This window comes from Mesocricetus auratus, unplaced genomic scaffold (genome assembly GCF_017639785.1).
Source record: "Mesocricetus auratus isolate SY011 unplaced genomic scaffold, BCM_Maur_2.0 Super-Scaffold_100023, whole genome shotgun sequence".
Taxonomy (NCBI): domain Eukaryota; kingdom Metazoa; phylum Chordata; class Mammalia; order Rodentia; family Cricetidae; genus Mesocricetus; species Mesocricetus auratus.
In genome coordinates, this window is record NW_024429204.1 from 955634 (window position 1) to 972514 (window position 16881).

The 16881-nt window shown below is 47.0% G+C and overlaps 1 protein-coding gene across 2 annotated transcripts in view; it reads right to left on the reverse strand.

Annotated features, from left to right (window-relative positions):
• Window positions 1-823: 823 nt before the first annotated feature.
• Window positions 824-16881, reverse strand: part of Tspyl5 (TSPY like 5) — a 135754-nt gene continuing 119696 nt past the window's right edge. Inside the window, exons 1-2 of one of the 2 annotated variants that reach the window (XM_005072689.4) lie at window positions 2573-4848; window positions 824-1421 (exon numbers count right to left, since the gene is read on the reverse strand). In XM_005072689.4, coding sequence (XP_005072746.1) covers window positions 3483-4757 — 1275 coding nt within the window. In that variant the 5' untranslated portion in view covers window positions 4758-4848 and the 3' untranslated portion in view covers window positions 824-1421; window positions 2573-3482. Of the gene's footprint in view, window positions 1422-2572; window positions 4849-16881 lie in introns of those variants that run through there. The other variant, XR_002383279.2, reaches the window with a different exon arrangement.

A 16881-nucleotide genomic window follows, 5' to 3' on the forward strand; every position in this document is an offset into this window, starting at 1 on the left:
CCCTAGTGAACCATCATGACAGCCCCCCAGTGCCATTTTCTTGCCCATCAAACCACCCTCTTTTTCTAGTCATTTTCTGTGGTGTTTGGTCATCATGGAAGATGGCTTCTTTTGATGGAAACGATCCGTCCTTTCTCTGGGTACGTGAAATGAGCAGCGTCACAGAGCCTACTCTCAAGGCGCTATGCTGGGTCACCTGGGGAAGCCTTTGGAGCTACTTGTGGCTGGGTCACTGTTTCCTCATTCTCACTTAGGTGGTCATTGTGTGACGCTGGCACGGGTATTTTCTTAAACTTCCCAGTTAATTCTAACATGCAGCCAGCCTTGAATACCAGAACTCTAGCTTGAAGGGCCTTTAAAAACAAAACAGAACAAAAAACAAGAAATATCATTTTTCTCATCTTTCTATTAGTTCTTTGGAAGGCCTTCTGAGGTCAGTTGCAGCTCAAAGTGTAGTCCACATGTCACCGGCAGTTCATCACCGGGAAGCCTGTCACGGTGCCCCGGTTCTGCCTGACTACTAAGTCAAAAATCCACTTCACGGGATTCCCCACTTAACTCAAGTTCACTACCAGATGTTAGAAACACTGAATTTCTGTGAGAAGCACCTGGAAAACCCATTATAAGCAAGACCAGCTGGCTTCCTCCAGAGCCACAGAAGATGCCAGTCTCTGGGAAGGGCCTGAGAGGCAGGACTGCATGTGTTCTTGTGCCAGGCTTTAGGCCTGGGACCTGCTTGCCTAGGGCACTGCACACCACTCACTCCTCACTTCTGCTCAGCCTCTTTCCAGTAACCCCTCCAACTGTGATTCTGCAATATGAATAGAACAGTAACACAAGAATTTTTATTATCATTTTTCCACCATACATGCACACTTGCAAGGATTTATGCTGCTTAGTAACAGGGAAATAATTGCATTATTACCAGGGTATCAAACGTCAACTACAACAACCAATAGAAGATTTGCTGGGGGGGGGGATTATTTTCACAGAGCACAGCAACCCTAACAGTCCACACAAGTCTCTATGTTACACACAAGACGGGTATTGCGAAGGGTCTTGGACAGATTTACAGCAGAATGGCCCCTTCTTTTGTGGATGTGGGGGACTATCCTCATCATCACCCTCTGAGTTTCACTAACTGTGAAGACTCACTTGTGAGGCCCATTTCTGGAAAACTGTTAATTTGCACACGACGGAAGAAGCTGCCTTGCTGGGATCGAGAGAGCGCACCCCACAACTGCCAATGCCAGGGCCCCAACCTCCCAAAGTACGTCTGACTGTACGGGCAGAGTACCTTGGGCTTTCAGTCAACAACGCGGGAGGAAGAGGAGCTACAGATGAAATGTGGTTGCTCGTAGCTGATGATGGATGCTGAGAGGCAGAAGGCACACAGGGTCCAAGGACCATCTCCTCCACTCCTGTTTGTGGACATTTAGGTAATAAAGAACAAATAACATTTTAAAGCAAGTATACATAGCATACAGTGTAATCTTCTACACCTACAATGCTGCACCTAGAACAGAAAGCATCCAACACAACACAGTAGCATTGCTTTTGGTTTGTTTCTGTGATTACAAAAACAAACAAACAAACAAATAAATAAATAAAACAAAACCAAAAAACCACTAGTGATGATAAAGACTGTTCAGAACTCGGGCAAAGCCCAGGTATCCTGTCTACCACCAATCCCTTTAATCCTCCCTTCCCAAACCTGAGTAAGGTCTCTCCTGCCACCTTCAACGCTGAGACACCGGCCACTCCCATGCAGTTTCAGAAGCCATTTCTCATGCCTATTCTACGTTCTGATTTCCCTGCCTATCGTCCCCTTAGCACTGAGTCAAGGACCCCCTCACAGAGGTTAGGGTGAAGTCCTCCATAGCAGAATGTGCGTTTGGCGAAGAGAGTTCTAATTTCCATGGACGGGAAATACCTAGAACAGCCTTCTTGCCTGTGCCTATCCCTAGGAACACCTTGGGTTCCCCCATAGTGAGTATTTTTGGGCTAAGAGGCAAAGACAGCAAAGGACTGTGGAGCGGGAAAACTGAAGACTGAGGATCCCAGTTGCACAGGCTACCAAGGGAGACTAAAGGAAGCCCCTCCCTGGGCCTTAAAAAGAAACACACAGAAGACAAAACTAGAGTCCACAACACTGCTGCCTTAGGGCCCCCAGTTCTAGAGGGCGCGTACGACTTGAGAACTACAGAATGAGTGGTCCGACAATAGGACCTCCTGGGGCCTTCTGGTTCTTCTTTATCCTATCTTAGCCTACTACAACCTTCCTAGCTATATATAGAAAAGTCTGGCTGACGATTTTCTTTGTCTGAGCTGTGATGCTATGTTAAGGGTGGGGGGAGGGGGAGGGGTTCTGGGGGAGGGGCCCTGGGGGAGGGGAGGACAAGAAGGAGGGTAGGAAGGTCAGGAGGCAGGCAGATAGGGGAGTAGACTAAGTTGCATGGAGGTGTGAGGTAAACGCAGGCGTAACAAATGAAAAAAAGCTCTCTTCCTCAGCATCCCACCAAAGTACTCTTGCCCCATCTTAGCAATGAATAAGGAAAGTTGACACGGATACCTAGCTGACAAAGCTGTGGCCCAAAGCATGATAGCAAGAAGCATACTGTTCACAAGTGCCAGGCTGCCCGCCAGTAGGGTTCCTGAAGTCTGGGGAGGGTAGGTTTGAAAGCGCATGCACTGGGAGGGTGCCTGGGTCCATAGGCGGTTCTTGAGATCGTTCATGAACAAGCCGGTTGGAGCCAACAGCAACGTAGCCAACAGTCCAGTCCGTGGACTGGCCGCAACCGGGCATGACCAGACCTTGATGAAGGTTCACTGGCGGGCTGGCCCACAGGCAAGAAGAGTTTGCAGGAGGTGAAGGAAACAGGACTTGCTCCTCCTGTTGACCCGTGACCTCATCATCTGCACCCAGGAGTCTGCTGGACCCTAGGCTGAAGCTGGGAATAAAACAGGAAGAACCTTGGTTGCTGTCCCCAGACCCACAGGACAATAAATCTGGCTGGTGGCCAACGCCATGGGCACTAGCTTCATTTTGTTGTGCTGGCAACAGGAAATTTGGCCATTGATAAGCATGCATGGCTAAGATGAAGACGAAGCGGACTGGCCACGGAGCCCCGCCCCCGCAGCTCGAGTCTCCATCTGGGCGATGACTCAGAATGTCCACGTGAGAGACAGGCGAACAGGGCCAGAGCTAAGAGCAGGGTCTGTGGAGAGTGAGAGGTTGCTGTACACCTTGACCGCTTAACACACAAGCAAGTGAGGGCGAGCTCACACGACATGTGACACCGTTGTGACAAGGAGAGGCCATGGGGGAAGCAAAGGAGGATCCACAGATGCCACGTTCTTGGAGAGATGTCCAAGGTGGCTACCGTGTACCATGACGGCATCAACAGACGGCAGACATCCAAAGCCACGTGGTCAGCCTAGCCGGTCCAGCAGGAGGTACTAGGGATGTCTTCACCATGGTGTCAGTTGGACGGCTTGGCCCCAGGTGCTGCGGCGGTCTCCCGGGGCTGTTTGGCTGGACCTGGCCTTTCTTCCTTTCCTTTCTCTCCACGGGCTTCTTCGCTGATCAGGTAGTACTGGAGAGGATTGGGCCACAGGTCCTCGTTGATGATCTCGACGATCTTGTCAGACTCGATAGAGCTGTGATTTGAAAACCACCCAAAGAAGCTACCGTTATTTTCGGGGTTTTCCTTGCTCAGGGACTGTAGATCGTGACCTGGGAGCCACTGGATTGGAGCTGAGCGAGACACCACTTGGCCCGAGGGACCACACCCATACTCCTTGACCAGCACCTTGTTTTGGAAGTAAGGGTTTCGGCCAAAGTAGAACTTGATTTTGTAGCCCAATCTAGCGAGGCCAAGCTCTTCCACCTCCAGTCTGTTCAAGTAGGTCAACACCTCCTTATCTTTGGTATTCAGGAAAGTTGACAACTGGGGATGGTTCTGAAATGCTTGTCCCCAGAAGCCCGGGATGCTCTCGATGAGCAGGTTCCGGCGCTCTAAATGGTGAAGTCGCAACTGGCCAAACTTGCGGGAGAGCCTGAGATAGGCCCTGTCGGCCTGTGCATTCATGGTCTCCAGCTTCAGCTGGACCGTCTCCAGGGTATCCATGCTGCCTATTGTCATGGAGGACACTGACCCAGCATGCTTCTCCGCCACCCTCCTTTCCTCCCCCGCTGGGACAGCGACGCAAGGCCCAGCAGAGCCCATCTTTGGCTTCCCACTGACTGTGGCCTGAGGTCCCCTCCCCGCTGCGGCGTTCCGGGCATCTGTGGCCTTCCTCCCGTGCGCTCGCCGGCTTGCAAGACGGTGTCGCAGCCTCGCCAAGGCTCCCACGGTTCCCACGAAGCCGGTGTCGGTGGCTAGGCGCTCGGCGAGGGAGGTGGCCCTCTCCAGGCCCGGGTCAGTGGCGGCCAGCCCGCGCTCGCCCGCAGAAGCAGCAGCAGCAGCGGCGGCGGCGGCAGCCCGTGCTCGCAGCGCCAGGCCGCAGTCCAGCGGGAGGCGGCGAGCCGCTTCATCCCCGAGCTCGGCTGGCTCCGAGCCTCCATGAGCAGCTCCGGCCTGCACCTGCTCGGCCTCCTCCTCCGGGGCGGCGTCATCCTCCCCGAGCTGCGGGTCCTGCGGCGACTTCGCGTCACGCCAGGCATCGTCTTCGGCGGCGCGGACCCGGGGTCTGGCCCGGCCTTTGCCCCGGCTTTTGGCGCGGGAAGACCTTCGACCCCTACTCCGGCCGCTCATGGTGCCAGCGGACCGGGGCTTCAAAGCTGGACCAGCCTAGGGTCTCGACCGAGCCGGCCTCGCCATGGCAACCGTGACGTCACCACGGCAGGACCCGCTGCTCCCCGTGATTGGCTCCGCTGCGGCGGCTGCGCACCAGCCCACCCATCACACGCCGCCCCCCTCAGTCTCTTCATTTTGCTGTTGCAAACTTAGTTTCCACCTTTGCAGTTGACCTTGGTTGTGGTGCTGATTCGTCTCCCACCACTGATCGCGAGCGTGTCCCCCCGGGGGGGCTTCTAAGACACAGCCATTGATCTTACGATGGCATCTAGAAGACAGCCACCACCAGTCACCATCAATTTTGTCCTCTTCTTCCTCTTCGGTTAGCCCGTGTGACATCTCTCATAATTAAATGTCCATCGACGTTTCTGTCTCATCACATAATTATTCTACTGTTAAGATTTGCACACACACACACACACACACACACCAGCAACTTAACTCGAGGGAGTGTGTGGGCAGGTGCCATAATGCTGATCTAAAATGATTTAGAAAGAACAAAAAGAAATAGCAGCTAGTATTGTATAATCATACACGCAAGGCAATTTGCTGAATACTCTCTCTCTCTCTCTTTCTCTCTCTCTCTGTCACACACACATTATCTCTGTTCATGAAGGAGGCATTGTTATCATTCCCAATTTCTTGATAAAAAACTGTAGCTGAAAGTCTGCTGTTTCAATTCAGGGATAAGACACTTGCTTAGCATGTGGGAAGTCCTGGGTTCAGGACTTGTGAGGAGGGGGTAAGGAGGAGGGGAGAGGGGGAAGGGGAAGAGGGCTAAGGAACATTCTGGAGATTGCACAGGTAAAGAGAGGAGGCTGTGGCCTATCTGAGCTCATTACCTATGCTATCACAAGAAGTCGGTCCTTTGCAAATGACTGTGCTGGCTCCTGAGAAAGGCTGTGAACAGACCCCAGACTCTTCTGCCTGGGCCTGAGTTTTCCAGCTGTCTCAGCCTACAGAGAGTTGCACTGTGACTCCCAGTCCAGGGCCAGAAGTAAAGGCCCTGGGTCCAAGCCACTGTGGTTGGAATAGGACACATGTAGTATGAAATATCACCCTAGGAATACAAGATTTCCAGGTGGGAGTCCAAGCCAGAGGGTTTGAGCAGTGAGGAGGCCCTAGAAACTTTCACAGCCTGCAGAGAAGCAGCCAGACAACCTGGCTGGGATTGCTATGGGGGCCTCAGGTCACCGCGAGTGGTGAGGGAATCCATGGCCAGTATGAATGTGTGAACAGAGACCCCCTGAGTGGACCTTCCAGGTTAAAATTCAACAAAGCCCTTGCAGCGGTAACAGAGAAGCGAGCCCATCGGCCTCTTGGGGTTCAACCCCTCCTTTCTCTTCTCACTCAGTGTCTTTGTGGACCAGCAGACGGCCAGCACCTGGAAGCTTGCTCAAGGTGCAGAACTACCAGATCAGAAACTAAATGTCAACAAGCTCTCAGGTGGCTTTACGTACATCGAAATTTAAGTGTGGCCGATGTGGTAGGGGGACGTTGCTCTGAAGCAGACAGGCCCTAGTTTGAAGCAACTCAATACAGGTGAGTCCTAACTTGCTCAAAAGAGCAGGCAGTTGCCCGCAAGGCTCCAACACCAAAGCATCTCAGACCCCCCAACATTCTGTCTGCTCCCCCTTCTGCGTCTCATTGTGGTCTCCAGGCTCAGAATTTCTGTGCTGGCCCTTCCTGCTAGTTTAGATGCTCCTTACCACACGATCCGGGCAACTTTTCACTTAAATTAGTTACTCTCGATGCCATCATTTTTGAAGTTGTCAAATCTTTCTATTTCTGCTTGTCCCTCCCCTCCCCCCCCGCCCCGCCCATAACACCTATCAACCCTACACATTGCCCATAATTTGGATTTCTTTTTTAATATAATCTTTAAAGTATATACATTTGTTTATTTGGGAGGGAGGGTGTGTGTATATGTGTGTGTGTGTGTGTGTGTGTGTGTGTGTGTGTGTGTAAGTGTAACACTGCGCAGGTCTAGAAGCCAAAGGATAATCTGGGAGAGTCGGATCTTTCCTCCCACACTCTGAGTCTGGGTCTCCCTTGTTTTTGCTTCTCTGTGTACTCCGAGCTAGCTGGCCAGAGCTTCTAGGTGTCTCTCCCGTGCCTACCTCCCATCTCACTGTAGGAGTACAGAGATCGCAGATACAGCACAAGCCAAGGCACTTAAGAGTTTGGTGTCGTTGTTTGTCTGTGTTTATGTGAGTCCCAGGGATTGAACTCAGATGGTCAGGTTTGCAGAGCACCTCCCCCCCCCATGGGTTATCATTTAATTGTCTCCTCTCAAGAATGCCACCTCCATGGATGGAGGGTGGGGAGGGCCTTGGTTTTGTTCACTATATCTTCAGTTTCTGAAATTAAAACAGAGTTTTTTTTTTAAGTTTCTAACTGGTGTCTTAAAGTCAAACTCCTCCCTTTTCTTCACAGAAGCAAAGCTATATTCTCAACTCAACCTGTGGGGACGTCTATTAAACTCAATATTTGGCCAGAAATCTGTCTTTTGTCATTGCCCCTCAGGGACAATGCATAAGTGAAAATCTGGAGTAACAAATGGAAAGCCTAAGTTGAGAGGATTGCTGTTTGACTGATAGGAATGAATTAGTCCAAGGATCGCCTTCATGCCTTGTGGAAGGCTTTCCCTCACCACTCCTTCCCCATCTTCCAGTCAGCTCAGACGACAGGAAAGCAGTTCTGGCCTGGATCTCACGGGGCAGTGGCTCGTGCACTATTTGTTCAGGGGTTAGACACACACTCTTTTCTCTAGTTCCATCACAGAATTGCTTCTTGAACAGGATAATCATGGTCTGGGACTCGGCAAATCTCAGATGAATAGGAAAAAAAGTAAGCCAAAGTGGCCTATATCCCTCTATAAATTGGGGCACTTCCCTGAGCCCTCGAGGCTTAAGATGTCTCCGTTGTCGAAAGTCTTAGTCCGGCTTCAGTATCTACATCATATAACTCACCAGAGGCTAAGCCCCTGCAAACACGGTTTAGTGTGCAATCTGGCCTTGAGCCTTGTCTCATCCCGTCAAATAGAAACGCATCAGGTAAATAGAGACAAGTAAAAGACTAACACCCATTACAGAAATACTCTTCTGGTCCAGTCCCAGACCGCCCAGTCCCTGTAGCTTTCATAAAGGGCTGGTCTGTGGTGATGAACGGTGATGAACTGGGTTTTCTTCCTGGGTATCAATATCAAATTTTATGCGACTGAAGCTTAACTGTATAAAGGGGGACTGTGTATCGTTTTACTTTTATCCCCCAGAGCACCTAGCATGGAGCCTCGCACATACTAGTAATCACGACGACAGCTCACATTCACTTGTAGTTTATACGATGCCACAACTTAACTCATTTTATCCCACGGCAACTCTGAGGGACAGAAGCAGTCATTCCTCTCATTTGAAGATGAGGTTACAGCCTCACAAAATGGTTCAGTGGCTTCCTAAGGTTTACACAGCCAGGAAGAGATTCTCACAAAGGTGTTTCAGCTCCAGCATCATGCCCTTCCCTAGTGGCCCTGTGATGTCAAATTATAGTTTGAAACAGAGTAATTGCTCCAATACCTCCATTGCTCTTTTCCTCTCTAGTAAGTATTTTCAAAATTGTATCTATGCATACCTATCTATTTATCATGCATATGTCAACATATATACAATACATAGAGCAAGTAGGATTTGTCAAAGGCTGTGGTACTCAGCATAAGTTTGGTTTCAACAGTCAATGGTGGGAACTCAAATACAGCCCTTCAGTTTCTACTCTGTACTAAGCATTCTGTGGCTATTATTAGATTAAATACAAGTTTATCATGTACTCAAGGGATCTAGGGATGTTGTAAACTTCTTCCTAACATGTAAGGGCTTAGTCCATAATAATCTGAGCATAGAATCCTTTTCATTGTGGCATTTTAATTCTTGGCGACCTTAAAAAATAAGCCAAGATGTTATAGTTAGGCTTTGCTTTTGTTTGAAAAATCCGGTTCCTTCTGTTTCTTTTAAGATCGTTTTTTTTCTCAAGTCGTAGAAGTTAGTGAACTTGGAAAAGGACATACCAGCCACCCAGTCTATTCCCCAGCCAAAGGAACATTTCCCACAGTCTCTCTAACAGGGTCTCTGGATCCCAGACTTGACATTTTTAGCGATGGAGTTTTTCTCTTCTTCCCCAAAGAGACACTTCAAGCCCCATTAGATGGCAGTGAATACTGCATGCTGTGTGGAATTTTGCCAACTAACCCCCACCTTCAGCCTCTAGAAGGGCATGGAAAAGAAAACCACTGTCAAGGGAATATTTTCAGAGCCAAGGAAAGAAGGAGAGAAAAACTTAACTTCTTTTATGGTAAATGTCCAGACTATCTGGGCTTAGCATCTTTAAAATATGTGCCTAGCTTCTTCATAGCCCCCAAAGCCACAATTCCACAAGTAGACCACCTAAGTCATCTCAGTTCATTCATATAAGCAGCCAAGGAATATTTGAAAGTATTTCCACATGTGTTTTTCCTTCTTGGAATCCTATTTTATTCTGAAATACCAACACTACTTTTAAAAGATCTTTAGGCTAGAAAAAGAAAAATACCTAAGAATCCAGAAAAAAGATTTTTAAGTTAAATTTATCACTTTGAATTCCAAAAGCTATACTGAGAAAGGAAAGGTATAATAGCATTAAAACATATAAATATGCACAGACACACATATGAGTATATAATATTTATTTGTATACATATACTCAAGTATATGTATATTTATGTTTCAATGCTATTATGCCAGAAATCGTGTGGGGGGGGGAGGTGCTGGATACTTTTATGTCAACTTGACACAATCTAGACTCATTTGAAAGGAGTGAACCTCAGTTGAGAGAAAACGCTTCCATAAGATCCACCTGTACAGCATTTTCTTAATTAGTGATTGATAGCGGGAGAAACCAAACCATTGTGGGTGATGCCATCCCTGGGCTGGTGGTCCTGGGTTTTAGAGGAAGCCAGCTGACTGCTCTTAAGACCCTTTTCCTCTGGCTGGGTTACCTTGTCCGGCCTGGATATGAATGTTTGTGCCTACGCTTATTGTATCTTGTTATGTCATGTTCAGGCCCTGGGAGGCCTGCTCTTTTCTGAAGAGAAACAGAGGAGCAGTGATCCTGGGGGGAAGGGAGGTGGTGAAGGGGAGAACTGGGAGCATTGGAGGGAAAGGAGGCCGTGATCAGGATGTATTGCATGAGAGAATAAAAAACAAGAGAAAGCAGGATGAAAGAGCCGTGGGGAACAAACCAGGAAGCAGCACCCCTTCCATGGCCTCTGTATCAGCCCCAGCCTCCCCAGGTTCCTGCACTGCTTGAATTCCTGTCCTAAATCCCTTCCGGTGATTGATTACAATGTGAAAGCATAAGCCATTGGTCTTTCCTCCACCAACTCACTTTTGATCATGGTGTTTCATCACAACAATAGTAACCCTTAACTGGGACAATGTATATACGTGTGTGTGTGTGTGTGTGTGTGTGTGTGTGTGTGTGTGTTATATCATAAGTCATGCTCCTCACACACTCATGCTCCATACACTTGCACTCATACACTTACACACTCCTCACACACTCACACATGTACACTCACACACACACATGATTTTTAAATTTTTAAATATATCCTTTAAAAGTCTTCTAAAACATAACTGCGACAGAAAAAGTGAGGAGATCCATTATATTCCAAACAGATTTTTACTGCTCGCACAAAACTAAGTGTTCTGCAAAAAAAAAAATACAAAAAAAATACAAAAAAACAAAAAGTTTCCCAATCGTTGGGTGTAGACTGAACTTAGATGAGTAAGCATAGGGTCTCCGTTTACTGAGTATAATTTGTTTGTTTATATGTCTGTATTAGGGATTATCCCAAGCCCTTGCACATGCTAGCCAAGCACCCTAACACTGGTCTGTGTCCCTTGTCCTTTTATTTTTACTTTTTACCTGGAGATAAAGGGCCTCACTAAGTTGCCAAAACTAGGCTTCAATTTGTTCTGTCATCCAGGCAGGTCTTGAACTTGTGATCCTCCCGCATCATCCTGCAGAATAACTGGGATCGAAGGCCTGAGCTATCAGACCATAGCAAGGTTATTGCTTTTAACGGATGATTTTCTAATTTATCGTGTGCTTGAACTCTTCCCAAGTTGAGTTATCTAGTCAAGATTTATCTCCAGGCAGATGGGAAGTACAATGACTATAAAAGCCAAACTTGCCTCACCGGTAAAGTGTTCTGCACCTTTCCCTCGCATTGCCCCAAAGCAACGACTGCAGCAAACCACTCACAATGGCTTCCAAATCAACAGTAAAGTTGTTCTCAGCCAACATTGCTGTGTGTCGTCTAGGGCAGAGAACAGTGGGCCAGGGTTCTCTTTGTCTTCCCTGGCATCTCCTTTTTACGCTGCTCAGAAGCGTTTGCTGGCGTCATAGTCCTGTTATACCTTTAATACTATTTGCACACACCTGGTGGTCTGAATGAGAATGGCTCCCATAGGCTCCCATATGTGAATCCTTGGTCCCCGGGTGGTGCAACTGTTGGGAGGTGTGATGTGTGACATTGTTGGAGAGTGTCATTTGGAGTGTGAGCTTTGAGCTTTGAGATTTCAAAAGCCCAGGTCAGGTCAGGTCCAGTCTCCCTCTCCCTGTCCCTGTCCCTGTCCCTGTCTCTCTCCCTCTCCCTCTCCCTCTCCCTCTCCCTCTCCCTCTCCCTCTCCCTCTCCCTCTCCCTCTCCCTCTCCCCCCTCTCCATCTCCTCCCTCTCCCTCTCCCTCTCCTCCCTCTCCCTCTCCTCCCTCCCTCCCTCTCTCTCTCTCTCTCTCTCTCTCTCTCTCTCTCTCTCTCTCTCTCTCTCCCCCTCCCTCCCTCCCTCCCACCTCTCTCTCATGCAAATCAGGATGTAAGCTCTTAGCTATGACTCAAGTGCCATGCTTGGATGCTTCCCACCACATGGTGTTCAAGGACTAGCCCTCTGGGACCAGTTAAATGCTTCCTTTTATAAGCCATCTTGTTCATAATGTTTCTTCACAACAATAGTATCAACAGTACCACGGTAGCTAAGACATTTCCCAACTACAGCACATCAATTAGGAGTACAGAAATGTGCTATAGGAAAAAAAGAAGGCGAAGTTATAAAATCTTCTCTTGAAAGGTGGGTAGGGGGAAATGGTAGCTGGACCGGGAATGTCCTGGGCTATTTCAGGAAGCTTTTGACAAAGAGTGGTACACACTACAGATAACTGAAATCATCTTTGCCTCATATAGGCAAAAATCTTGCATGAGTTGCACCTGGGTTTCAGAGTAAGAAAAGGGAAGCATATTGCTGCAGAGAATGACCTGGACCTGAATGGAGCTAGGTCATGGAGGAAGGACTGGGAGTGAACCCCGTTGGATAACATACCCCATTTTACACACCAGCTTGGAAACTACGAAGGAGAAGCAGCCAATTAGAAGGCTTTATCCTGGCCCTAATGAACTAGGAATTCACCTTAAAGACATACAAGAAGAAACAATGATAAGATTGTGTTGAATTTTAATGAATAGTCAAGCATCTTAGGGTTAAATATTCAAGCATGGGGTTCATTGTTCCATTTTATTTTATTTGGGCTAATTTAACTTAAGGCACTCCTTGCCTTTTTGGAACAACCATTTCGGTAATTCATTCTGCAGTATAATACCAGCTGTAGTAAGGCATTTTTTTAAGTTAATAGGTAAGCAAAGGACAAAGTGAATTCAAGATCTTGGAAGTCCAGAATAAAAACAACACGGTGAAGAACCCAAATGCCCAGATTCCACTGGTGCTCACATTATCCCTAGCGATAGGCCATGAACTTGACTCTGACCCTTCATCCACTCATAGAAAGAGAAAATCAATGTATAGTAACATTAATAATGTCTGTATCTCTGTGTGTAGGAGGTGAGAATGGTTTCTCACAGAAAACACATTTATGGCCAGAGAAATTATTTCTGTTGTATTAAAAACTGTTTTTCCACCCAGGCCTCTCCACTTGCATTAAGACTGAGTCCCGGCGGAGTTAAAACTTGATCTTCCTAATCAGATCTCCTCCTCAGGGATTCTGCATCCCTATAGTGTCGGAGGTGGCTACCAGAATCAGGGCCAAGAGAGGCGGGACACAGCCCATCACACGACCTTAGGAAGCTGTGGGTCTAGGGCTGCCCTCTCTCAGGCTGGCAGGTGCCACTGGATCTCATGTGATGGTTGCCAGGGAGAAACCCCCATTTTTCCTGAGAACTTTCTCCCTACGTAAAATCCAGTAAGAACCAGAAAAAAAAAGTTGAACTTACAGATGCCCTTTCACAACCCTATTCCACACCCTTCTGAACTTCTCCCGTGAAATCGTGAACAAATGTCTGGATACTATTCAAATTATTTGAAAGAATAGAGACACTTGGTCTTATCACTCTAGTGCTGCCTCTGGAAACAAATATTACACTGGAGTCACAGCTGGAGTCACCCCTTGGGGGTTTGCCTTTGATGAGGACAGTTTGTTGGAGGAAGGATTTTATTACTATTGCTACTACTATTATTATTATCATCATTATTGACAAACAAAGCTTCTATCTTTTTTTATTTTTAACTCCAGAGATGACTGCTATGTTTAATGTTTGTTTATTTTTCCACACAGGAGACCCCATGCTAACCCCTGGTTTCTTAGCATGGACCATGTCGGCTCCAGGAGTATTTTCTCCACCCTGCAATATAAAGGCTTTTCGAGAGAACAGCATCCATCCACTTAACTGTCCGCAGCAGCCACATCTGACATAAGTGGCAGCCTGAGTGACTAACGATGCATCTATGTGCACTTCTTTTTTTTCTTCCTAAACTTAATCAATACCTGTATAATGGATTAGGTGGGCCATATGGCCCTTCTGATTCACAGATTAAGACAATTAAGACACCAGCCAGCTGGCGTCTTTCATAATGAAGACTAGCGAGCCTCGTGCTTTGTCTTCCTTGGATAAAGCAAGTTCCACCTGGTCTTGGACATGATTTGGGACTAATTCACACAATGCCTAGCTAAAAAATTGAATCTAACCATATTTAGACAGAATACTGAATATAAATGAATTGTGTGGCAGTAAACTCCAGAGGGCCTCTACCTCAGGACCCGGATTGAAATGCTCACGGCTCAATCACTGAAGACTGGCCACCCCTTGCTTTCACTGGTGTATCTCCATTCCTGGTGCAAGCATGGAGACTGAGGAGTTATTTGAATTCCGCACCACCAGCACCCTGCTTAAAAGGCAACCCAAGTCTCATCCTCCCATGTCATATGCAGCCATAAAAACCACAGCTTGGCAGAATATGAGCTTCTGGCTTCAGCTGGGTCCCCACTGCTCCTCCTGTCCATTCCTTTGCCTGCCTCATGCTCCTCTGAAATGCCTCTCTGGCTTACAGGGTGAGGCAGCCCGCCAGCTAGCTGTCAATCAGCCCATCCACAAGTTTACATTGTTGCTATATCAAAGCCCAGATGCTTCGGTATAAATAAATAGCTCATCTGGGACCTGGAAAGAGTCCAGCTGAATATTACAGAAAAGGCTGGGGTGGGATCATAACCAAACGCAGCTGGAAACTGTTAAGTTAGAGGCAGGGCACAGAGGCTGCATTGGGAGAGAAGAATGGGGAAAAAACAATAAAAGAATCAAACCAATGATTACTGTTATCTGGAAGGTTCTGAATTAAAATCACAAAGAAATGGACCATGGTTTATATCACAGTTGAAGCAAAAGCACTTTTACAAAATTAATAGTTTATAACAATTCACCCTAAAATTGAGAGGCTTGGCAGGATGGAGAAGGTTATATGATTTCTTGGATGGTATTGTAGTTTGAATGTAAGTGGCCCCCATAAACACACAGGGCGTGGCAGTATTAGGAAGTATGGCTTTGTTGAAGTAGGTGTGGCCTTGTTGAAGGAAGTGTGTCACTGTGGAGATGGGCTTTGAGGTCTCATATATGCTAAAGCTACATCCAGTGCCTTAGACTACTTCCTGTTGCCTATGTGTCAAGATGTAGGGTCCTCAGCTCCTTCTTCAGCATCATTGTCTGCCTGAACACTGCTATGTCCCACCATGATAATAATAGACCTAACCTCTCAAAGTGTAAGTCGCCCTATTAAATGTTTTCCTTTATAAGAGTCGCCATGGTCACAGTGTCTCTTCACGTCAATAGAACCCTAACTGGGACAGATGGATTGGGTGGGTCCCCTTCTAAATCTATAAATGGCTTCATGTTGAGCAAGGTTTCAAAGTTCAACTCTGCACTGATGAGCAGCATCCCTGCGCTGCCTTCCTGGGATCACCCAGCCTTTGGGAAGTTACGTGAGCTCCTAGGCCTGCAAGCAGCTCAGCTGAACAAGCCTAAGATGAACACATGCAGAATTCAAGAGTTATCCGGGGGAAGGGTGACATCACTCCTTCCCAGCCCAAGACCCAAGCAGGTGAGTCACAGAGATGAATCAGCAATGGCTGTAGAGGTAGCTGCTGGGACCCATGCCTCCAGCCTCTGAAAGCTGGGATGACGCCACAGCTCAAAGGACAGAGGAGATGAGGTTCATATAACAGAGGAAATTAAGACACCCACATGCATGCATGCACAGAAAGACAGACACAGAGACAGAGAAACAGACAGTGAGACAGAAACCCCTCCCTAATGAAAATCAAGCACATAGATTCTGCATTAAAAATACCCAGATGCCAGACTGCAGACTTTCCAACCATCGTGGGGCAGGTTCATTCTATCCTTTTTTTACTGTGTATGTTCCTTGTTTTTGACAGGTAATGCAGGCTGGATCCTAGAAAATCTCCAACCAATGTGAGGCTGAACTTTAAGACCGTCAGGATGAACGCTGTGTAAAAAAGACGGCCACAGAGAGTGAGACTACCTCCACAACCAATCGTACAGCTAGTTTGGTCGGAAAGACAGGTTTTCTGTATAGTCTGAAATCTGAAAGGATAAATTACTTTTCTTTGGGTATTATTGGAAAATGTTTCCAGTTGGCAATGCCTGTTCTTACAGGAACCATCAGCATGACTGGCCCATAGCTCAAGGGCTGGCCTTGACTATTCTGTGGTACATACATGTTGTAGTGTGCAGGGGAAGCCAATCTTCATAATTCCATGTATTGCAACTCTGTCATCTTTTATCAAAACTAACATGCACAATGTGGTTATAAGTTGATATGTCTCCTTAAATACATTTTTGTTTGTTCAGGAAATATTTAAAGTTGGGGGATATTGCTCGGTGTAGAGGTGCTTGCCTCCCGTGAGTAAGACCCTGGGGTCAATTCCAACACTGAAAAGAAAAATATTTATCAAGCCATCTAAGAAGCAGACATTATGTATACATTCAAGATATATTGTAGAATACATTCAACAAAGTTGTTAACTCTGTTCCAATCAATATCTTGGAAAACTGATCAATTCCAGAACAAAAGAAAGCTGCATAGCTCAATAAATGTCTCATTCCTCAAAATGAAAACAGAATTGGGTTTCTAAAACCCTAGTTTTGTGCCATTTCAAGCACAGAAACCATATGAAGGAAAGTAAATTGGAATTCTTTCTGTAGTCTGATAGTTAACCTGTGGCTTAAATGTAAGAGACTTCAATCCAAATTACTATTTGGGCGAAAGAGGAATTGGGAAGATTGTATATACTGGGAGGTATACTTCCTGGAAGCATTTTCTAATTCAAAATTGACAATTCAAGAGCAATCCTGAAATAGGTCTGTGTGCTGTTTGCCGGTCCAAAATGGCATTGCCAGGTGACAATACCACAAGCATCATTTGCAGGGTATGCCATGGAAGACTGAAATTGCATGACTTGTCTCTCTCTTTGGTTTAGTTTGGGGGTGGGATGTAGTCTTTTTCCCTTACGGGGGAAGTCCATGTTCACTGACCACCTCACCAGGTTTCCTTACCCTCAGGCTTCCAGGATTTCTAAGGAATCATGATGGCGGGGAAGGCAGCTAGTCCCAGGCCTCCCTCTCCACATCAGCAAAGGCCTTACTCTTATCAGGCCACCTAGGACACCCCACCACGCAGGCACAATCTCAG